At 40.3% G+C, this 24,698-nt stretch overlaps 1 protein-coding gene across 1 annotated transcript in view; it reads left to right on the top strand.

The window, feature by feature from the left end:
- Positions 1-24,698, top strand: part of acer2 (alkaline ceramidase 2) — a 58,529-nt gene that overhangs the window by 20,210 nt on the left and 13,621 nt on the right. Inside the window, exons 3-4 of the mRNA XM_061880793.1 lie at positions 3,527-3,668; positions 3,917-4,054. Of these exons, the coding sequence (XP_061736777.1) occupies positions 3,527-3,668; positions 3,917-4,054 (280 nt within the window). The remainder of the gene's footprint in view (positions 1-3,526; positions 3,669-3,916; positions 4,055-24,698) is intronic.

Below are 24,698 nucleotides of genomic sequence, written 5' to 3'. Positions count from 1 at the left end.
TGTATATATTACATGTTATGAATGTTACTACATGACATATATACTTACATCATGTATATATTACATGTTATTATGAATGTTAGTACATGACATATATACTTAAATCATGTATATATTACATGTTATTATGAATGTTACTACATGACATATATACTTACATCATGTATATTTTACGTTATTATGAATGTTACTACATGACATATATACTTACATCATGTATATATTACATGTTATTATGAATGTTACTACATGACATATATACTTACATCATGTATATATTACATGTTATTATGAATGTTACTACATGACATATATACTTACATCATGTATATATTACATGTTATTATGAATGTTACTACATGACATGCAAACCTACAGTGTGTGTATATAAAACAATGATGGAGGTTTTTGGATGATTTTTAGAGCGTTTTATAGGTGAAATAGAGCAATTCGCATCATCTCCACTGTTACCTGACTTTTGCTAGCCTTTATTTAGGAGTTAGAATGCATAAAAAAAGAACAACATATGTGTTTTGCAGCTCTTGGCTATCCCTCCATCATTACTGCTCAAATGATGACTCGCCTTATCCATTGCTTCATTGGATAAGGTTCCAATTTACTTTCATTTTTTCAACTCAGTGGCCTAGTGGTTAGAGTGTCCGCCCTGAGATCGGTAGGTCGTGAGTTCAAATCCCGGCCGAGTCATTCCAAAGACTATACAAATGGAAGCCATTACCTCCCTGCTTGGCACTCAGCATCAAGGCTTGGAATTGGGGGTTAAATCACCAAAAACGGTTCCTGAGCGCGGCCATCGCTGCTGCTCACTGCTCCCCTCACCTCCCAGGGGGTGATCAAGGGTGATAGATCAAATGAAGAGAATAATTTCGCCACACCTAGTGTGTGTGTGGCATTCATTGCTACTTTAACTTTAACTTTAACTTTAACTTAAAGGTCGCCGTTGTATAAAACTAACAAGACCGAGGAATTGCGCTGCTTTGTCGCTTATAATGTAGCTTATAAAACTGGTAGCTCATCCTCCTTATATTCAGGCCAAAAAATATAAGTTTCTGGATCATCATTTGTCCCAAAGTAGTCTTTGTTGTCTCTCAGGAAGTCTGCCATGGTTAGTGGTGTTGTTGTTGTTGTTTAAGGTAAAAGCCAACATTGTGATGCGTCTATAAAATTAGTACGCCGCCGTATGTTTAAAATGAGCAAAATGTGTAAATATTACATGTTATTATGAATAGAAGTATTAAACAGGCGCTGAGTGAGCACAATGTGTCCGTCAGGTCCTCATGTGTCATGTCTTTTTTCGGACTATAATGTGCAATAATATTATATGTGTATGTACCTGGGGATAGGTTGATTGGCTATACTAAATTGGCCCTAGTGTGTGAATGTGAGTGTGAATGTTGTCTGTCTATCTGTGTTGGCCCTGCGATGAGGTAGCGACTTGTCCAGGGTGTACCCCGCCTTCCGCCCGATTGTAGCTGAGATAGGCGCCAGCGCCCCCCGCGACCCCGAAAGGGAATAAGCGGTAGAAAATGGATGGATGGATGGATATATATATATATATATATATATATATATATATATTTGGGTATATGCATGTGTATGGATAAATACATATACAGGTGCTTGTCATATTATTAGAATATCATGAAAAAGTTGATTTAGTTCATTAATTCCATTTAGAAAGTCAATCTTTTAGAATGTATACATTCATTCCAAACAGACTGATACATTTCAAGTGTTTTTTGCCAAAAAGGAGTTGATTATAGCTGACAACCAATAAAAACCCTAAATTCAACATCTCAGAAAATTTGAATATGGTGAAAAGGTCAGATATTGAAGACACCTGGTGCCACACTCTAATTAGCTAACTAACTCAAAACACCTGGAAAAGCCTTTAAATGGTCTCTCGTTTTGATTCTGTATAACACACAATCATGGGGAAGACTGCTGACTTGACAACTGTCCAAAAGATGACCATTGATACTTTAAAGAAGGAGGGCAAGACACAAAAGGTCATTGCCAAAGAGTTTGGATGTTCCCAGAGCTCTGTGTCCAAGCACATTAACAGAGAGGCGAAGGGAAGACAAAGATGTGGTAGAAAAAAGTGTACAAGCAAGAGGGATAAACACGCCCTGGAGAGGATTGTCAAACAAAAATGTGGGGGAGATCCACAAAGAGTGGACTGCAGCGGAGTCAGTGCTTCAAGAACCACCACGCACCGACGTATGCAAGATATGGGCTTCAGCTGTCGCATTCCTTGTGTAAAGCCACTCTTGAATAAGAGACAACGTCAAAAGCGTCTCACCTGGGCTCAAGACAAAAAGGACTGGACTGCTGCTGAGTGGTCCAAAGTTATGTTTTCAGATGAAAGTCAATTTTGTATCTCCTTTGGAAATCAAGGTCCCAGAGTCTGGAGGAAGACAGGAGAGGCACAGAATCCACGTTGGCTGAAGTCCAGTGTCAAATTTCCACAATCGGTAATGGTCTGGGGTGCCATGTCATTTGCTGGTGTTGGTCCACTGTGTTTCCTGAGGTCTAGGGTCAATGCAGCAGTCTACTAGGAAGTTTCAGAACACTTTATGCTGCCTGCCGCGGACTAATTTTATGGAGGTGAAGATTTCATTTTCCAACATGACTTGGCACCTGCACACAGTGCCAAATCTACCAGTACCTGGTTTAAGGACCATGGTATCCCTGCTCTTGATTGGCCTGCAAACTCACCTGACCTTAACCCCATAGAAAACCTATGGGGTATTGTGAAGCGGAAGATGCGAGATGCCAGAGCCAACACTGCTGAAGAGCTGAAGGCCACTATTAAATCAACCTGGGCTCTCATAACACCTGAGGAGTGCAACAGACTGGTGGACTCCATGCCACGCCGTATTGCTGCAGCAATTCAGGCAAAAGGAGCTGCAACTAAGTATTGATTGCCGTACATGCTGAAACTTTCCTTGTTCATACTTTTCAGTTGGCCCACATTTCTTAAAAATATTTTTTGGTACTAGTCGTAACTAATCAAATTTTCTGAGATACTGAATTTGGGATTTTCAGTAATTGTCAGTACTAATCATCAAAATTTAAAGAAATAAACACTTCAAATATATCACTATGTGTGTAATGAATTGATATAATATGTAAGTTTCACGTTCTGAATATAATTACTGAAATAAATCAACTTTTTCATGATATTCTAATAATATGAACAGCACCTGTATGTCGATACATATCTTCATTTTTTATCTTTTTTTAACTATTTATATTACTATATTATTTTGTATGCACCTTATGGCATCTGCTCCAATTTCGTTGTTCTTTGAACCTGTTCACTGTAATAATGACAATAAAACTCTATTTTATATTATTATTTTTTATGTTCCCCCCCAGGGATGAATGACAGCAAATATTGTGCTTTTCCATCTGCATCTGCTGAATAGGAGCTTGACGCTCCTGATAGCCGACATGACCGGCACACTTCACATCCAAATTGTTTGTGTCTTTGTCGCACACCCAGGTATCGGATCCACGTACTTCCACGCCACCCTCAGCTTCCTGGGGCAGATGCTGGACGAGTTGGCCATTTTATGGGTGCTAATGTGTGCCATTGCCATGTGGTTCCCCAAAAGATACCTCCCCAGGATGTTCAGGAGGGACCGGTACGTGTGATCACTGTGACTGCATGTCGGTGAATGTCTTGAAAGGGTACGTGCATATTAGTGCTCCATGTGCCCTCCACAGCTGTGGTTTAATAATAGGCCAGTTTAAGATGGCTGACATGCATCACATGTCCTTACTTCTCTTTCCATTGTCACACCGCCATCATTCTCGCTCTCACACCGCTCCAGCTCTCCTGCAGTCTTCCATAAATTCTGCTTAGCTGAATTGTTGTTGCTCTTTGCTCTAGGTCAAGGTTCAAAGTGGTGATTGGCATCTTGTCAGGGATCACCACCGGGTTGGCCTTTGTGAAGCCTGTTGTCAACTCCCTGTCGCTCATGACTCTGGGCATCCCCTGCACAGTGCTGCTCATCACCGAGCTTAAAAGGTCAGTCGCGGACCTTTTTTTTCCCACCCCCAAACCCTGAACTGGCCTAACGGATGCTATGAGGTACTACTTCTAGTACTAGGTCAGCTGATCACATGTATTAACTGTACATACGTCCGTGTATTTATGGTGAGTGCCAATATCAAGTTCCAACATCTGTGTGAAAAGCCCTAGATCAGGGGTCACCAACCTTTTTGAAACCAAGAGCCAGTTTGATACACACTTAGATAAATTGCCAGAAATAGCCAATTTGCTCAATTTACCTTGAACTCTGTTATTATTAATAATTAATTATATTTATCTTTGTGGAAACATTGATCATCTTAATGATTTCTCACAATAAATATATAATTTTGATGACATGTTTTAAATTGGTTAAAATCCAATCCGCACTTTGTTAGAATATATAACAAATTGGGGCAAGCTATATTTCTAACAGCCAGCTGTGTGCTGCTAAATGCTCTTTTTTACTCTCTGTACAAATACTCACTAGATCATGGGTCACCGACCTTTTTGAAAGCAAGAGCTACTTCTTGGGTACTGATTAATGTGAAGGACTACCAGTTTGATACACACTTAAATAAATTGCCAGAAATAGCCAATTTGCTCAATTTACCTTTAATAAATAAATCTATATATATTTAAAAGAATGGGTATTTCTGTCTGTCATTCCGTCTTACTTTTTTTTTCCTTTTACGGAAGGTTTTTTATAGAGAATAAATGATGAAAAAAACCACTTAATTGAACGGTTTAAAAGAAGAGAAAACAGGAAAAAAATTCAAATACAATTTTGAAACATAGTTTATCTTCAATTTCGACTCTTTAAAATTCGAAATTTAACTGAAAAACAGAAGAGAAAAGCAAGCTAATTTGAATCTTTTTGAAAAAACTTAAAAAAGAATTTGTGGAACGTCATTAGTCATTTTTCCTGATGAAGCTTAATTTTAGAATTTTGATGACATGTTTTAAATAGGTTAAAATCCAATCTGAACTTTGTTAGAATATATCACAAATTGGACCAAGCTATATTTCTATCAAAGACAAATCATTATTTCTTCTAGATTTTCCAGAACAAAAATTTTAAAAGAAATTCAAAAGACTTTGAAATAAGATTTAAATTTGATTCTACAGATTTTCTAGATTTGCCAGAATATTTTTTTTAATTTTAATCGTAATAAGTTTGAATAAGTATTTCACAAATATTCTTTGTCAAAAAACAAAAGCTAAAATAAAGAATTAAATTCAAATGTATTTATTATTTTTTACAATAAAAAAATAAGTTTACTTGAACATTGATTTAAATTGTCAGGAAAGAAGAGGAAGGAATTTAAAAAGTAAAAAGGTATATGTGTTTAAAAATCCTAAAATCATTTTTAAGGTTGTATTTTTTCTCTAAAATTATCTTTCTGAAAGTTATAAGAAGCAAAGTAAAAAAATAAATGAATTTATTTAAACAAGTGAAGACCAAGTCTTTAAAATATCTTTGGGGATTTTCAAATTCTATTTGAGTTTTGTCTCTCTTAGAATTAAAAATGTCGCGCAAAGCGATACCAGCTTACTAGTAAATAAATACAATTTAAAAAAATAGAGGCAGCTCACTGGTAAGTGCTGCTATTTCAGCTATTTTTAGAACAGGCCAGCGAGCGACTCATCTGGTCCTTATGGGTGACCTGGTGCCCGCGGGCACCGCGTTGGTGACCCCTGCTCTAGATATTATTTGACTGGACCGGGACTCAAATGTAGTGCCTTTAAGTTTTTTGGCGCTCTGTATTTCATCCTGCGCCCGTGTACACAGCGGCGTTTTAAAGAGTCTAATATTTTACTTTTTGTAACCGATACTGATAATTTCTGATATTACATTTTACAGCTTTTATCGGCCGACAATATTTTCAGGCCGATATTATCAAACAACTCTGGTTGTGAATGATCAAAAAAAAAAAGGTGCAGGTGCCCTTTAACGCCCCAAATGTACAGCGGGTGTGGTGAGGAGTCTTCTAGTCAACCTGACACATGAAGTGTAACAACAGCCGCACTTGTCAGCCTTCAGCAGGAGAAGAAGACTTATCTTATAGAAAGAAATATCAATCAATCAATCAATGATTATTTATATAGCCCTAAATCACTAGTGTCTCAAAGGGCTGCACAAACCACAACAACATCCTCAGTAGTATAATGTGTTATATCAAGCCTTCAAACCAGTGGCGTCATTAGGCCTTTTTAATCCTTTAAACCCAGGGGTGTCAAACTCATTTTAGATGGGGGGCCACATGGAGAAAAATCTACTCCCAAGTGGGCCGAACCGGTGAAATCCTGGCACGATAATTAAGATATAAAGACACCTTTCAGATTGTTTTCTGCGTTTAAAAAAATACAACGAGCACATTCCGAAAAAGTACAAGTCATAATGTTTTTTTTTGTTGTTTTTTTGTTGTTGTTTTTTTTACACTTACATGTTGCGGTTAATAGTATTCTATTTTATTGGTCGTTATTTATATTTTCTGAAACAATTATGTGATAAAGTTCAGTCAACTCATTGGTGTTATTTTTCAATCTATCAAAAATTCAAAAATGGATGTTATTTGTGTAGTTAAATACTTGACATAGTCCTCTTTTCTTTACATGCCTGCAGCTCTCACATGCTCGAACTGTCTGTAAAGACTGAAGTGACAGCCACAGATAGTCATGTCTGCACTTTTATCAGTTGGCGTGTGCGTGTGTGTGTTTTGTCCATAAAGGGAAAGAAATGTAGTCAGCAGTACATAAACACTTAACCTTTTGCCCTTTTGTTCTGTTATTGTCCAAAGTGGTGTTGTGGCGACCCCATTGTGGACTCAGTGGAAAGACGTAACAAGCCAGAAGTTTCTCACTCTCGCCACGTCAAACCTTTTATTGTTCAAGCCCTTGACCATTCCTGACATGATTTAGTCACCTACAACAGGGGTGTCAAACTCAAATACAGAGCGGGCCAAAATTTAAAACTGAACAAAGCGGGCCGAGGTTGAACAAATTAACCCTTTACTAGGGACCCAAACAAGTTTTGCATTGAATATTGACCAAGTAAGGCTTTTATAACTTTATAGTGACATGCAAAATCCAGTTTCAAATAATAATAATTAAAAAATATCAATAGCATATCAAATAAAATAAAAACACAAATTTAATGCCTTTTTTCGTAGGCGGGTTTGAGTTGGGGCGGGGTTTGGTGGTAGCGGGTGTGTATATTGTAGCGTCCCGGAAGAGTTAGTGATGCAAGCGGTTCTGGATATTTGTCCGGTTGTGTTTATGTTGTGTTACGGTGCGGATGTTTTCCCGAAATGTGTTTGTCATTCTTGTTTGCTGTGGGTTCACAGTGTGGCGCATATTTCATATAGGGACGGCGTGGCGCAGTGGGAGAGTGCCCGTGCGCAACCCGAGGGTCACTGGTTCAAATCCCACCTAGAACAACCTTGTCACGTCCGTTGTGTCCTGAGCAAGACACTTCACCCTTGCTCCTGATGGGTGCTGGTTGGCGCCTTGCATGGCAGCTCTCTTTATCAGTGTGTGAATGTGTGTGTGAATGGGTAAATGTGGAAGTAGTGTCAAAGAGCTTTGAGTACCTTGAAGGTAGAAAAGCGCTATACAAGTACAACCCATTTATTTGTAACAGTGTTAACCTTGTTTATACGGCCACCCTCAGTGTGACCTGTATGGCTGTTGACCAAGTATGCCTTGCATACACTTGTGTGTGTGTATGAGCCGCATATAATATGTGAGTGGGCCGGCACCCTGTTTTTATGGAAAAAAAAGCGGACGTGGCGACATGTAGAGAACGCCAAAAGCAGTGCTTTTACGGCCTGCCCCATATTATTGTCCGGGTGAAAATCGGGAGAAATTCGGCAATGGCACTGAATTTCGGGAGTCTCCCGGGAATATTGGGAGGGTCGACGAGTATGAGTATTAGCAGTGAATGTGGTGTTACAGCGGCGGGCCAGCTCTAATGTTAATTTGATAATGCCTCAAGGGCCAAATTAAATTACACAGCGGGCCAAATTTGGCCCGCTGTGTTTGACACCCATGACCTACAATGCGTTGTCCTGCTAAGTGGGGGAGAATATGTGCTGGACGGGTGTTGTTATCTTTTGCAGTCGGACCCCCCCCCCCCCCTACGTCCAGTGGGACACAAACAAGCTGGTTTGATCTAAACAACATTCCTTTCCACCGACTCAGTAATTGTGAGGGCAATGTCATTAAGCGTAAGATGGACGTCCTAAGTCGTCCTTTATTTCAAATTTTTGTTGATTTTCATGATAAAAAATTATTTTTAAGGTAAAAGTTGATTTTCAAGGAAAAAAAGGATTTTCAAGGTAAAAGTTCATTTTCAAATGGTAAATGGGTGTACTTGTATAGCGCTTTTCTACCCCTTTTGTGTAGCCCAAAGTGCTTTGACAGTATTTCCACATTCACACACACATTCACACACTGATGGCGGGAGCTGCCATGCAAGGCGCTCACCAGGACCCATCAGGAGCAAGGGGAAGTCTCTTGCCCAAAAACACAACGGACGTGACTAGGATGGTAGAAGGTGGGATTGAACCAGCAACCCTCAGATTGTTGGCACGGCCACTCCACCAACTTCGCCATGCCCCCCCCCTTTGAAAATTTACTTTTACCTTGAAAATCAATATTTGTCATGAAAATCAACTTTTACCTTAAATATTTCTTTCCCCTTGAAAATTAACTTTTATCTTGAAAATATATTTTTTTTCTTGAAAATTATTTTTTGTCAGGAAATCAACTTTTACCTTGAACATTTTTTTCCTTGAAAATCAAGTTTTACCTTGAAAATCAGTTTTTTCCTTGAAAATATTTTTTTTCCTTGAAAATCAACTTTTACCTTGAAAATCATTTTTTTCCCTGAAAATCAACTTTTACCTTGAAATAATTTTCTGTCATGGAAATCAACTTTTACCTTGAACATTTTTTCCTTGAAAATCAAGTTTTACCTTGAAAATCAGTTTTTCCTTGAAAATATTTTTTTTCCTGGAAAATCAACTTTTACCTTGAAAATCTTTTTTTTCCCTTCAAAATCAACTTTTACCTTGAAAATCATTTTTTTCCCTGAATATCAGCTATTAACTTGAAAATCATTTTTTTCCTTGAAAATCATTTTTGTTATGAAAATCTTTTTTTTCCTTGACGTAATCAATGACATACTTTAAAACCTCTTAAGCTGTTTGTTTACATGCTTTTTTAAATTTCCCTTTGCTAATTAGGCTTATTGCACCCTAATTAGGATCAAAAATACAAAACGTCTTTTGATATGATGTACTTAGTCCATAAGTACACAAACGTGTACTTCATGTTTAGTGATATCCATCCATCCATTTTCTACCGCTTATTCCCTTTTGGGGTCGCGGGGGGCGCTGGCGCCTATCTCAGCTACAATCGGGCGGAAGGCGGGGTACACCCTGGACAAGTCGCCACCTCATCGCAGGGCCAACACAGATAGACAACATTCACACTCACATTCACACACTAGGGATCATTTAGTGTTGCCAATCAACCTATCCCCAGGTGCATGTCTGTGGAGGTGGGAGGGGCCTATCCCCAGGTGCATGTCTTTGGAGGTGGGAGGAAGCCGGAGTACCCGGAGGGAACCCACGCATTCACGGGGAGAACATGCAAACTGCACACAGAAAGATCCCGAGCCTGGGATTGAACCCAGGACTCCAGGACCTTCGTATTGTGAGGCAGACGCACTAACCCCTCTGCCACCGTGAAGCCCATGTGTAGTGATATGCTAATTCTTGTTTTTACACTCTTTTTTTTTTCCCCCCCAAATTCCATTGTATGTCGTATTCTTCTGACACCACCAGATGGCAGTATAAATGTCCACATAAGAGGCCATAAGACCCCAATTCCGAAGTGTACAAAATGTTGGAAATAAGAGCTAAAAGAGGCTGTCCACGCATGTGGCCACTAAGCCTTTAGAGGATTTAAAGCAGTGTTTTTTCCCCATACCAGCGCCCCCTATAGGGCTACCAAGAAAGATCTGTTTCTCATCTGCTGTCCGTATGGGCTGCAGCTGTACTCGGTTGTAATACACTTTTACACCACGCCTGGCAGTAGTGAAAATATCAATATAAAGGGGAACATTATCAGCGGACCTATGTAAGCATCAATATATACCTTGATGGTGCAGAAAAAAGACCATATATTTTTTTAAACCGTTTCCGAACTCTAAATGGGTGAATTTTGGCGAATTAAACGCCTTTCTGTTTATCGCTCTGGAGGGATGACGTCAGAATGTGACGTCGCCGAGGTAATACAGCCGCCATTTTAATTTTCAACACATTGTAAACATTGGGTCTCAGCTCTGTTATTTTCCGTTTTTTCGACTATTTTTTTGGAACCTTGGAGACATCATGCCTCGTCGGTGTGTTGTCGGAGGGTGTAACAACACTAACAGGGAGGGATTCAAGTTGCACCACTGGCAAGAAATCTGCCCCCAGACCCCCATTGAATGTGCCAGAGTGTCTCCACATTTTACCGGTAATGACAGACATGGCACAGAGATGTATGGATAACCTGCAGATGCATTTGCAACTATAAAGTCAACGAAATCACAAAGGTGAGTTTTGTTGATGTTGACTGCCAGCTAATCGATGCTAACATGCTACGCTAATCGACGCTAACATGCTATTTACCGGCGATGACAGACATGGCACAGAGATGTATGGATAACCTGCAGATGCATTTGCAACTATATTATGTTTCCTTCCACCCACGTTTAATGCGGAAAAAAAACACTTACCAATCGACGGATTTAAGTTGCTCCAGTGTCACAAGATACGAAAGTCCTGATTGTTTGGTCCGCACATTTTACCGGCGAGGCTAACGCAGCTATTCGGCCATGCTATGGCTATGAATAGCGTCAATAGCTATTCGCTCAATAGCTTCAGTTTCTTCTTCAATACTTTCATACTCCAACCATCCGTTTCAATACATGCGTAATCTGTTGAATCGCTTAAACCGCTGAAATCCGAGTCTGAATCCGAGCTAATGTCGCTATATCTTGCTGTGATATTCACCGTTGTTTGTTTACATTGGCAGCACTGTATGACGTCACAGGGAAATGGATAGTGGTTTCGTAAATAGCGAAAATCAAGCACTTTAAAGCTTTTTTTAGGGATATTCGGAGACCGGTAAAATTTTGAAAAAAACGTTTAAAAATACAACATGCCACTGGGAACTGATTTTTATTGTTTTCAACCCTTTTGAAATTGTGATAATGTTCCCCTTTAAAGGTTAGCGCCCTTAGGCAGTTCAAGCAAGCCCTTTAACGGTTGTATATTATTGAACTCAAACAGAATAAGAAAAAAATGACTTACCATTTGACATGTCACCACACTGTTTTCAAATTTGAAAACTATCATACAAGTGTAAAAAAATGTTAAATCCCAGACAAAGACACGTCTTTGCTAAATCAAGGCGGTCTGTATCTGCGTCTTTGGGTTTTATTCCACACAAAATCAAGACGGCTGACTGTTCTGAGTTCTCACGGGATATGTCGAAATCCTGCATGTATAATCTTGATGTGACGAAAATGTTGGTTGGTTGCACGCTATAATTGTATATTTTGTATGACTAGAGAAGCATTGGACTCTACAAGTTCCACTGAAAAAGTGACCTTGAGGTGAAATTGAACAGAAGTGTTTATTTGAGCGCTGGCTGACAAAAAGCTCTTTTAGGCTGCAGTGACCCGAGACCACAGTCTGTGACTTGGAGATTTCATGCAAATGCAGCATTTTTAGGCGACTTAAGAATCTGACTAGTTGGTGATATTCCAAACAAATGTAAGCCTGTTCATTTATATAAAAGTAGCCAAAAGCAGTGAAGTTGTCACCTTGTGTAAATGGTAAATAAAAAGAGAATACAACAAATCCTTTTCAACTTATATTCAATTGAACAGACTGCAAAGACAAGATATTTCATCTTCACACTGAGAAACTTTGCAAAAAATCATGAACTTAGAATGTAATGGCAGCAACACATTGCAAAAAAGGCATTTTTACCAGTGTGTTACATGGCCTTTCCTTTTAACAACACTCAGTAAAGGTTTGGGAACTGAGGAGACACATTTTTGAAGTGGAATTCTTTCCCATTCTTGCTTGATGTACAGCTTAAGTTGTTCAACAGTCTCCCGCCTCATATTGTAGCCTTCACACATTTTCAATGTCTGGACTACAGGCAGGCCAGTCTAGTACCCGCACTCTTTTAATAGGAAGCCACGCTGTTGTAACACCTGGCTTGGCATTGTCTTGCTGAAATAAGCAGGGGTGTCCATGATAACAACATATGTTGCTCCAAAAGCTGTATGTACCTTTCAGCATTAATGGTGCCTTCACAGATGTGTAAGTTAGCCATGCCTTGGCCACCAATACAGTGGTCACCAACCACCGGGCCGTGGCCCGATTGGTACCGGACCGCAGGATTTTTTTTTTATAAAAAAAAAATATTTTTTATTAAATCAACATAAAAAACACAATATACACTAACAAATAGTGCACCAACCACAAAAAACTCCCTTTTTCATGACAAAACGTCCCTTTTTCATGACAAAGAAGAAGAAAAAAAAAAAGGACACCCCCCCTGCGCCGCGGGACAAATTATTAAGCGTTGACCGGTACGCGGATACAAAAAGGTTGGGGACCACTGGACTAATACACCCCCATACCATCACACATGCTGGCTTTTACACTTTCACCCTAGAGCAGTCCCCATGGTTCTTTTCCTCTATGGTCCACAGTTTCCCCCGCCAAAAATTAAATGTGGACTAGTCAGACCACAGAACACTTTTCCCCTTTGCATCAGTCCATCTTAGATGAGCTCGGGCTCAGCAAAGCGTTTCCGGGTGTTGTTGATAAATGGCTTTGGCTTTGCAGAGTAGAGTTTTAACCTGCACGTATAGATGTGGCGACCGATTGTAGTTACTGACAGTGGTTTTCTGAAGTGTTCCTGAGCCCATGTGGTGATATCCTTTACACACCGATGTGGCTTTTTGATGCAGCAGCGCCTGAGGGATCGTGCCAACTTCACTGGTTTCGAGTTGTGTATGTGAAGAGTGTCATCACCATAAAGTTAATGAAGCCTCCCATTTCCTCCAGTAAGAGAGACTCCGCCCAAGATCGGCCCCCCCCCGACCGCTAACCACTTATCTCGGGCTACACTCACACTTCACTGCTGGTCATCCTAATCTGCTCTTCCGATGCTTCTGTTGCCTTTGATAGTCGGCATCATGGCGGAGGATGTTTCGAGAACAAGTTGTGGTGAAGGCATGGCCCCGCTGCTCTCGGTTCCCAAACACAACTGGTCATAACATTCAGTATCAGAGACATTTCCCTTTTGGAGGAAGTATCGCTTGCCAGCTTTTCTTGAGTTATTTCCTCTTGCCCGACAGTAACCTCTTGCGTCTGCTAAAAACCTTTTTTTTTTTTTTTTTTTTTAATTGGCAGGACAGACATGACCCTTTATGGTCTCTGAAATATAAATCAAAGTTATGTAAGTTTGGTGTACTTCCCAGAAATGAAGACTGCAGTTGAGTTGACATATTGTATACTTTACAGATTCAGGCCGATTATCAGCGCCGATATTTGGCATTTTCATCAGTATCAGCTTTTATTATTGGTATTGGCCTTTTTGTGTTTTTCCAACTTCAACAGAATACATCAGCAGATACAATACATACACATATGATACCAGTATTTAATATAATACAAAGATATTGGTGAAGTAGATGGTAACAAGTAGGGCTGTGAATCTTAAGCCATTTATCAACAACACCCGGAAATGCTCCACTGAGCATGAGCTCATCTAAGATGGACTGATGCAAAGTGGAAAAGTGTTCTGTGGTCTGACGAATCCACATTTCAAATTGTTTTTGGAAACTGTGGATGTAGTGTCCTCCGGACCATAGAGGAAAATAATAATTCGGACTGTTCTAGGGTGAAAATGTAAAAGTCAGCGTGTGTGATGGTATGGGGGTGTATTAGTACCCAAGGCATGGCTAACTTACACATTTGTGAAGGCACCTTCAATGCTGAAAGGTACATACAGCTTTTGGAGCAACCGGTGTCTCACCTTCCCTTTATTTCAAAAATCCTCGAAAAATTGTTGCGGAGCAGTTAAATGAACACTTAGCGTCTAACAATCTATGTGAAACCTTTCAATCCGGTTTCAGGGCAAATCACTCGACGGAGACAGCCCTCGCAAAAATGACTAATGATCTATTGCTAACGATGGATTCTGATGCGTCATCTATGTTGCTGCTCCTCGATCTTAGCGCTGCTTTCGATACTGTCGATCATAATATTTTATTAGAACGTATCAAAACACGAATTGGTATGTCAGACTTAGCCCTGTCTTGGTTTAACTCTTATCTTACTGATAGGATGCAGTGTGGAGTTCCCCAGGGTTCGGTCCTTGGCCCTGCACTCTTCAGCATCTACATGCTGCCGCTAGGTGACATCATACGCAAATACGGTGTTAGCTTTCACTGTTATGCTGATGGCACCCAACTCTACATGCCCCTAAAGCTGACCAACATGCCGGATTGTAGTCAGCTGGAGGCGTGTCTTAAAGAAATTAAACAATGGATGTCCGCTAACTTTTTGCAACTCAACGCCAAAAAAACGGAAATGCTGATTATCGGTCCTGCTAGACACCGAACTCTATTTAATAATACAACTCTAACATTTGACAACCAAACAATTAAACAAGGCGACACGGTAAAGAATCTGGGTATTATCTTCGACCCAACTCTCTCCTTTGAGGCACACATTAAAAGCGTTACTAAAACGGCCTTCTTTCATCTCCGTAATATCGCTAAAATTCGCTCCATTCTGTCCACTAAAGACGCTGAGATCATTATCCATGCGTTTGTTACGTCTCGCCTCGACTACTGTAACGTATTATTTTCGGGTCTCCCCATGTCTAGCATTAAAAGATTACAGTTGGTACAAAATGCGGCTGCTGGACTTTTGACAAGAACAAGAACGTTTGATCACATTACGCCTGTACTGGCTCACCTGCACTGGCTTCCTGTGCACTTAAGATGTGACTTTAAGGTTTTACTACTTACGTATAAAATACTACACGGCCTAGCTCCATCCTATCTTGCCGATTGTATTGTACCATATGTCCCGGCAAGAAATCTGCGTTCAAAGGACTCCGGCTTATTAGTGATCCCCAAAGCCCAAAAAAAGTCTGCGGGCTGTAGAGCTTTTTCATTTCGGGCTCCAGTACTCTGGAATGCCCTCCCGGTAACAGTTCGAGATGCTACCTCAGTAGAAGCATTTAAGTCTCACCTTAAAACTCATTTGTATACTCTAGCCTTTAAATAGACTCCCTTTTTAGACCAGTTGATCTGCCGTTTCTTTTCTTTTTCTTCTATGTCCCACTCTCCTTTGTGGAGGGAGTCCGGTCCGATCCGGTGGCCATGTACTGCTCGCCTGTGTATCGGCTGGGGACATCTCTGCGCTGCTGATCAGCCTCCGCTTGGGATGGTTTCCTGCTGGCTCCGCTGTGAACGGGACTCTCGCTGCTGTGTTGGATCCGCTTTGGACTGGACTCTCGCGACTGTGTTGGATCCATTATGGATTGATCTTTCACAGTATCATGTTCTCATATGTTCTCATAGTCATCAGTATCATCAGTATCACAGTATCATGTTCTCATAGTCATCATTGTCACCGACGTCCCACTGGGTCATTATTGTCACCGATGTCCCACTGGGTGTGAGTTTTCCTTGCCCTTATGTGGGCCTACCGAGGATGTCGTAGTGGTTTGTGCAGCCCTTTGAGACACTAGTGATTTAGGGCTATATAAGTAAACATTGATTGATTGATTGATTGATATGTTGTTATCATGGACGCCCCTGCTTATTTCAGCAAGACAATGCCAAGCTAGGTGTTACAACAGCGTGGCTTCCTATTAAAAGAGTCCGGGTACTAGACTGGCCTGCCTGTAGTCCAGACATTGAAAATGTGTGAAGGCTACAATATGAGGCGGGAGACTGTTGAACAACTTAAGCTGTACATCAAGCAAGAATGGGAAAGAATTCCACTTCAAAAATGTGTCTCCTCAGTTCCCAAACCGGCACTGAGTGTTGTTCAGAGGAAAGGCCATGTAACACACTGGTATAAATGCCTTTTTTGCAATGTGTTGCTGCCATTCCATTCTAACTTCATGATTGGATTAAAGTGGTTTCTTGGGGTAACTACCACCAAGGGTCAAGTATGCAGGGGCCATTCTTATTTATTTTAAATGATTTTCTGATGGAAAAAAGATATATAAAAAAGGACATAATATAACTAGTATTTAAAGACTAAACTTTTTGTCAGTTTTGTGTTTTAAATTTAAGTTTTTTAAAATTTTGTCTTTTTCTTACTTTTTTACTGTTTTTTTTACCTGTGGAATAATTAATAATAGTACTTTTTGACACCTATAACACAAAGCTGACACGAAGTTTTGTTTTTAAAGGGGAACATTATCACAATTTCAAAAGGGTTAAAAACAATAAAAATCAGTTCCCAGTGGCTTGTTTAATTTTTTGAAGTTTTTTTCAAAATTTTACACCTCCTGGAATATTCCTAAAAAAAGCATTAAAGTTTTTGATTTTGCTATTTGCGATGCGACTGTCCATTTCCCTGTAACGTCATACAGTGCTGCCAATACAAACAACATGGCGGTTACCACAGCAAGATATAGCGACATTAGCTCGGACTCAGACTCGGATTTCAGCGTCTTAAGCGATTCAACAGATTACGCATGTATTGAAACAGATGGTCGGAGTATGGAGGCAGATAGCGAAAACAAAATTGAAGAAGAAACTGAAGCTATTGAGCGAATAGCTATTGACGCTATTCGGCCATAGCATGGGTGTACCTAATGAAGTGGCCCATAGCATGGCTGCCTTATTAGCATTGCCGGTAAAATGTGCGGACCAAACGATCAGAACTTTTGCATCTTGTGACACTGGAGCAACTTAAATCCGTCGATTGGTAAGTGTTTGTTTCGCATTAAATGTGGGTATCTAGTTTCAAATGTACATACAGCTAGCGTGAATAGCATGTTAGCATCAATTAGCATAGCATGTTAGCATCGATTAGCTGGCAGTCATGCTGCGACCAAATATGTCTTGATTAGCACATAAGTCAACAACATCAACAAAACTCACCTTTGTGATTTTGTTGACTTAATCGTTGCAAATGCATCTGCAGGTTATCCATACATCTCTGTGCCATGTCTGTCTTAGCATCGCCGGTCAAATGTGCAGACATTCTGGCACATTCAATGGGGGTCTGGCAGCAGATTTCTTGCCAGTGGTGCAACTTGAATCCCTCCCTGTTAGTGTTGTTACACCCTCTGACAACACAGTGACGAGGCATGATGTCTCCAAGGTTCCAAAAAATAGTCGAAAAAACGGAAAATAACAGAGCTGAGACCCAGTGTTTGTAATGTTTTGAAAATGAAAATCGTGGGTGTATTACCTCGGTGACGTCAGAAAGACCGATAAACAGAAAGGCGTTTAACTCCCCAAAATTCAACCATTTAGAGTTCGGAAATCGGTTAAAAAAATACATGGTCTTTTTTCTGCAACATCAAGGTATATATTGACACTTGCATAGCTTTGGTGATAATGTTCCCCTTTAAACATATGCAATGTCTGTTTGTAGCATTAAAAAAACATTTTTTTTTACAAAATAAAAGCATATCGCAATGGTCCCCGCATCATTTGACTTTTGAGTATGTGGCCCCTGTGACAGACCTTTATCATGGCTTGTATTCACCCGACGACACGTCTGGCTCATTAAAGGGGAACATTATCACCAGACCTATGTAAGCGTCAATATATACCTTGATGTTGCAGAAAAAAGACCATATATTTTTTTAACCGATTTCCGAACTCTAAATAGGTGACCTTTGGCGAATTAAACGCCTTTCTACTATTCGCTCTCGGAGCGATGACGTCACAACGTGACGTCACATAGGTAGTCAATCCGCCATTTTCTCAAACACATTACAAACAATTAGTCAAATCAGCTGTTATTTTCCGTTTTTTCGACTGTTTTCCGTACCTTTGAGACATGCCTCGTCGGTGTGTTGTCGGGGGGTGGATTCAAGTCGATTTACGTGGAGTGTGCATCGATTAGCACGGCATGTTAATCGATGCTAACATGCTATTTAGGCTACCTGTATGTACATTTGTAGCTGTATTTGCATCCAGCCTTTCCCTCCACCCACATTTAATGCCAAACAAACACTTACCAATCGACAGATTTAAGTTGCTCCAGTGTCAAAAGATGCGAAAGTACCTTGTTTGGTCTGCACATTTTACCGGCGATGCTAAGACAAACATGGCACAGAGATGTATGGATATCCTGCAACACTCAATCGTTGGTTAGAAGGCGATCGCCGTATAGCTTCAATAGCTATTCGCTCAATAGCTTCAGTTTTTTCTACAATTTCGTTTTCGCTATCTGCCTCCATACTCCAACCATCTGTTTCAATACATGCGTAGTCTGTTGAATCGCTTAAGCCGCTGAAATCCGAGTTTGAATCCGAGCTAATGTCGCTATATCTTGCTGTGCTATCCGCCATATTGGCATCACTAAATGACGTCACAGGAAAATGGACAGTGGATTTACAGATAGTGAAAATCAGGCACTTTACAGCCTTTTTTCGGGATATTCCATGATGGGTAAAATTTTGAAAAACTTTCGAAAAATAGAATAAGCCACTGGGAAATATTTTTTATTGGTTTTAACCCTTCTGAAATTGTGATAATGTTCCCCCTTTAAATATGCGAGGCTTGAAGTGGTGGTCTGTCATCAAAGAAGAAAAATGCCCCATGTTTGTGTTGTTTTCGGCTGTAAGAACCCTCCAAATTGTGAAAAGTATCAACGTTTCTTCATAGTTCCCCGAGAGGTAATCAAGACGGGCGCTAGAGTGCAAGATTTTACGAAATGAGGACGAGAAACACTTAACTTTGCGGTGGTCATTTTGTTAAAGGTTTGTTTTATATACGTTTGACGTTTACTATTTCCCATTTGAGTATTATCTTGTTTCAGAGTTCCTAAAGCAGGAGTAAGTAACTGTTCAACCTTCATAAACTATCTTCATAAGTTTTTAAATGAGAGGTGGACTTACAACCAGTTGAATGACACCTCTGTCATGGCCTGAGTGGTCTGTATCTGGAACTTAGCAAAGACTATACCAGGACAAAAACTACAAATGTGCTGACTTGCTGTACGGCATACATCACTCCCCTTTTCCTTATTAGTGAAAAAGACGGAAGTCGATGCCGAAGTTGCCAGAAACCAAAAAGGAACAGAATCTACCTGCAATTACTGCTATCATAACCAAAGAAACAAAAAGTTTTGTGTGAAGAGACAAAAATAGAAAAAAACGAGCTCACCCGGACAAAATGACAGTCAGGATCAACATTGCCCCGGCTTTCATTGGCTGGCGTAAACTCAAAGATGAGGAATTTGTCATGCCTTGTGATCATGTTTTGTTTAGTTATGTTCTGTTTTGCTTTAGACTCCATTGTTTCCTGTTTTTGCACTTCCTCGTTTGCTTTGTTTCCATGCCAATTCATTTTCAGTCACCATTGTATTATTGAAGCCACAGTCGCCAGGTAGTCAACCTGGCGACATCACCTTCTACTCACCCTCCACACCCATGTATCCATGTTCCTTTCTCGTCACAGTAAGTGTTTTCGTTTCAGTTGTTCATAGTTCTGCCGTTGTGCAAGTTTTACTTTACGTCCATAGTTTTGCCTTTGCGCAAGTTTTGTTTTCACAGCAAAGTTTTTGTACCTCCTTGTGAGCGCCTTTTTGTTTGTTCCTGTGTTGAGTTAAGATTAAATCATGTCCTTACCTTCGACCGTTGTTTAAACCAGTCGTTTGGCACCTCGGAAAAAACAAAGTCCACCGTAGTCCAAACCTTGACAGAATTGTAAATGAAGGCTGCCTTGGCTTGTTTCCTGCTAAATTAGTAAGTGACGCTTTATTCCAAATGCTAATGTTATCCATCCATCCATCCATCCATCCATTTTCTACTGCTTATTCCCTATAGGGTCGCAAGGGTGCTAGCTATTGTAAATTTGCGTGTCGCAATAAATAGCCACCAGCCTGATAGTTTCACTGCTACTTCCTTCCAAAAACATCTCCTGCCGGTCTTTCTTTGCCAAATACATTTCTTGGTGGTGTCTTCTATTTAACATCAGCATAGCTGGTATAGATGGAATATTTGTGGCAATATCACAGATTATTTGCAACACAAAAAAATGTTTATCAGTTTGAACATCAAATATCTTGTCTTTGTAGCATATTCAACTGAATATGGGTTGAACAGGATTTGCAAATCACTGTATTTTGTTTATATTTACATCTAACATAATTTCCCAACTCATATGGAAACGGGGTTAGTAACAGGAAACAATTAAATTGACCCCCACATTTATTAAATGAATGAAAAGGTGTGCAAAACTGGACCAGGAGTGACCAATAGTTGAAGGGGAACATTATCACCAGACCTATGTAAGCGTCAATATATACCTTAATGGTGCAGAAAAAAGACCATATATTTTTTTAACCGATTTCCGGACTCTAAATGGGCGAATTTTGACGAATTAAACGCCTTTCTGTTTATCGCTCTGGAGGCGATGACGTCAGAATGTGACGTCGCCGAGGTAATACAGCCGCCATTTTCATTTTCAACACATTGTAAACATTGGGTCTCAGCTCTGTTATTTTCCGTTTTTTCGACTATTTTTTGGAACCTTGGAGACATCATGCCTCGTCGGTGTGTTGTCGGAGGGTGTAACAACACTAACAGGGAGGGATTCAAGTTGCACCACTGGCAAAAAATCTGCCGCCAGACCCCCATTGAATGTGCCAGAGTGTCTCCACGTTTTACCGGCGATGACAGACATGGCACAGAGATGTATGGATAACCTGCAGATGCATTTGCAACGATAGAGTCAACGAAATCACAAAGGTGAGTTTTGTTGATGTTGACTTATGTGCTGGCGCGACTGCCAGCTAATCGACGCTAACATGCTATTTACCGGCGGTGCTAAAGCAGACATGACACAGAGATGTATGGATAACCTGCAGATGCATTTGCAACGATAAAGTTAACGAAATCACAATGGTGAGTTTTGTTGATGTTGACTACCAGCTAATCGATGCTAACATGCTACGCTAATCGATGCAAGCATGCTATTTACCGGCGGTGCTAAAGCAGACATGGTACAGAGATGTATGGATAACCTGCTGATGCATTTGCAACTATATTGCGTTTCCTTCCACCCACATTTAATGCGAAACAAACACTTACCAATCGACGGATTTAAGTTGCTCCAGTGTCACAAAATGCGAAAGCCCTGATCGTTTGGTCCGCACATTTTACAGGTGTTGTGCCGAATTATGCACCGGTAAAATTTTGAAAAAAACGTTTAAAAATACAACAAGCCACTGGGAACTGATTTTTATTGTTTTTAACCCTTTTGAAATTGTGATAATGTTCCCCTTTAAAGGAGCTTGTCGGCTCTCTCTGCAAGGTGGCTCGCCGCAGTCAGACACATTTTAGAACTGTCTGCATTACTTTAATTACAGTAAATACATTAATTATTGATTATTGGCGTTTACTAATCCATTCAATAATCGTCCAATTTGCAATGTGTCTAAAAATGGATTATTTTCCCCACCTCTAATAATCGCATGTAGGTTTGTTTGGTGGACGCCACTTTGTTCAAGGGAAGTACACGGGAAAAGTCACGTGGTTAAACACAACCTGTTAAAATTTCTCCCGTCCAAAGGCAAAACCCAGTAACTCAATTTTGGTCAAAACTGAGCTGATAATTTTGGACTTCCTAGGGCAGGGGTGTCAAACTCAAATACAGAGTGGGCCAAAATTTAAAATTGAACAAAGCCGCGGGCCAAGGTTGAACAAATGAACCTTTTAATAGGGACTCAAACAAGTTTTGAAATGAATATTGAACAAGCAAGGCTTAAATAGGGCAGCGCGGGTGGAACAGGGTTTAGTGCATCTGCCTCACAATACGAAGGTCCTGAGTAATCCTGGCTCAATCCCGGGCCGGGATATTTCTGTGTGGAGTATGCATGTTCTCTCCGTGACTGCGTGGGTTCCCTCCGGGTACTCGGGCTTCCTCCCATGGAACAGGCAGAGCTTATATAACGTGGTAGTGCAACATCAACTTTCAAAAAACAAACGAAAAAAGCATCAGTGGTATATTAAATAAAATGTAATTAAAAAAATGAATGCCTCTTGTCTGTTTGCAGCCTTCTGAGGTAAATATCAACATTAACTTTTTCCACAGGCTAATAAATTCAAAAATAAAATAAAAATGAGGTGGGCGGGGTTTGGTGGTGTATATTGTAGCGTTCCGGAAGAGTTAGTACTGCAAGGGGTTCTGTGAATTGATTAACATGGACCCCGACTTAAACAAGTTCAAAAACTTATTGGGGTGTTACCATTTAGTGGTCAATTGTACGGAATATGTACTGAACTGTGCAATCTACTAATAAAAGTATCAATCAATCAATCAATATTTGTTTTGTTGTGTTTATGTTGTGTTACGGTGCGGGTGTTCTCCTGAAATGTGTTTTGTCATTCTTGTTTGGTGTGGGTTCACAGTGTGGCACATATTAGTAACAATGTTAAAGTTGTTTATACGGCCACCCTCAGTGTGACCTGTATGGCTGTTGACCAAGTATGTGTGTGTGAAAGCCGCATATATTATGTGACTTGGCTAGCACGCTGTTTATATGGAGGAAAAGAAGACGTGACGACATCTTGTAGAGCAGTGGTCCCCAACCTTTTTGTATCCGCGGACCGGTCAACGCTTAATAATTTGTCCCGCGGGGGGGTGTCCTTTTTTTTTCTTTTTTTTTTTTTTTTCTTCTTTGTCATGAAAAAGGGAGTTTTTTGTGGTTGGTGCACTATTTGTAAGTGTATATTGTGTTTTTTATGTTGATTTAATTAAAGAAAAATTTTTTTTTTTAATATATTTATTTTTTTTAATTCTTCTGCGGCTCGGTACCAATCGGGCCACGGCCCGGTAGTTGGGGACCACTGTTGTCGAGGACGCTTAAGGCAGAGCCTTTAAGGCACGCTCCCAATATTGTTGTCCGGGTGGAAATCGGGAGAATGGTTGCCCAGGGAGATTTTCGGGAAGGGCACTAAACTTCGGGAGTCTCCCGGGAAAATTGGGAGGGTTGGCAAGTATGAGTATTAGCGGTGAATGTGGTGTTACCGGCGGGCCATCTCTAATCTTAATTTGATATTGCCTCAAGGGCCAAATGAAATTAAACGGCGGGCCAAATTTTGGCCCGCGGGCCAGAGTTTGATGCCCATGTCCTAGGGGATATGTTTTACATTAGTGTATGCGATATTATCATTTGTTCCGTAAGTAAGCTGTTACGCGCGTGGCAGGATCTAGCAACTACCACATAACCACGTAGATACAACAGAAAAACCTAGTATCTCAAGGGACCAATCGGAGCTTCTTTGTCAGTCGCCTTATTGTCTTTAATGAGACATTTGCATGAATGGGGGCCGACGGTCAACCTGATTATGTGATATTACGGCACAAGAGGATATTTGGAAGATTGGCCCAGGACGTTGCAAGCACCTTTGTTCTTGATTCTTCCCCTTGCATACTCTTTTGGGCAGCAAACTGTGGAGGTCAAAATAAAAACTGGACGCTGTACACGGCTCTTGCCCAATGTTCAAACGCAGAATGGGGCCCACCCGAGATTGTACTAAAATATTTGGAGAAAGGGCACACGTTCATGAGAGCAGATTCAATCCATGGCTCATGTTGAGATCCACTTTTTGGATCCTCCACATATTATTGTGTGTTGTTCCATTTTTATTTTCACTCTCCATCTGATCCTATTAATTCCTGTTTAGTCGGTCACCATGGTAGCTTATCAGTTTCACCTGTTACTCACGGCCCTGCACACCTGTCCTCACTAATCACCTGCCTTATATAAGCCTGCATCTTTTGTTGTTCAGTCTGGGATCCAAACTTGTTCATACACAACGGTACGTCTGCTTTGCGCTTTTGCTTACATGCAAATTTCTGTATTATTCACGCGAGCTCTCACGATGCGCAATTTTATTCAATCTTAGCTCTCATGCTAAATATTTTGTTTTCCCCTTTTTGTCCCTATGTGCCAGTTTAGTTTACTATTTGTTTATCCTAGCTTTCATGCTAGCGTCTTTTGTTTGCCTTATCTTAGCTCCAGTATTTTTGTTCTCTAGCACCTTTTGTTAAATAAATCAGTAGTTCATACCTTTTGCCGTGCTCAATTTTCGACTCATCCTCGAGGGAATCGAACGCGGCATCAGAATGCCGAACAGGCGTAACAGCTCAATCGGCAAGAAAATGAAAGCTCAAGAAAACATCTATACGTTTGATGACTTTGTAGATCTTTGTGAGACAGTGTCAAGATGGATTGGTTTTCCTTTGTTTTCTCAAAATCACCTAGAAGTGAGTTACTAGGTTTTGCCTTTGGGCGGGAGATTTGTTCCAAACACTTTTTGTGGGAATAAAATGCTTGTCCTGCAG

Source organism: Nerophis ophidion, linkage group LG20, assembly GCF_033978795.1.
Source record: "Nerophis ophidion isolate RoL-2023_Sa linkage group LG20, RoL_Noph_v1.0, whole genome shotgun sequence".
Lineage (NCBI taxonomy): Eukaryota > Metazoa > Chordata > Actinopteri > Syngnathiformes > Syngnathidae > Nerophis > Nerophis ophidion.
Note: the sequence above shows the minus strand (reverse complement) of the source record. Positions and strands in the feature narration are given on the sequence as shown.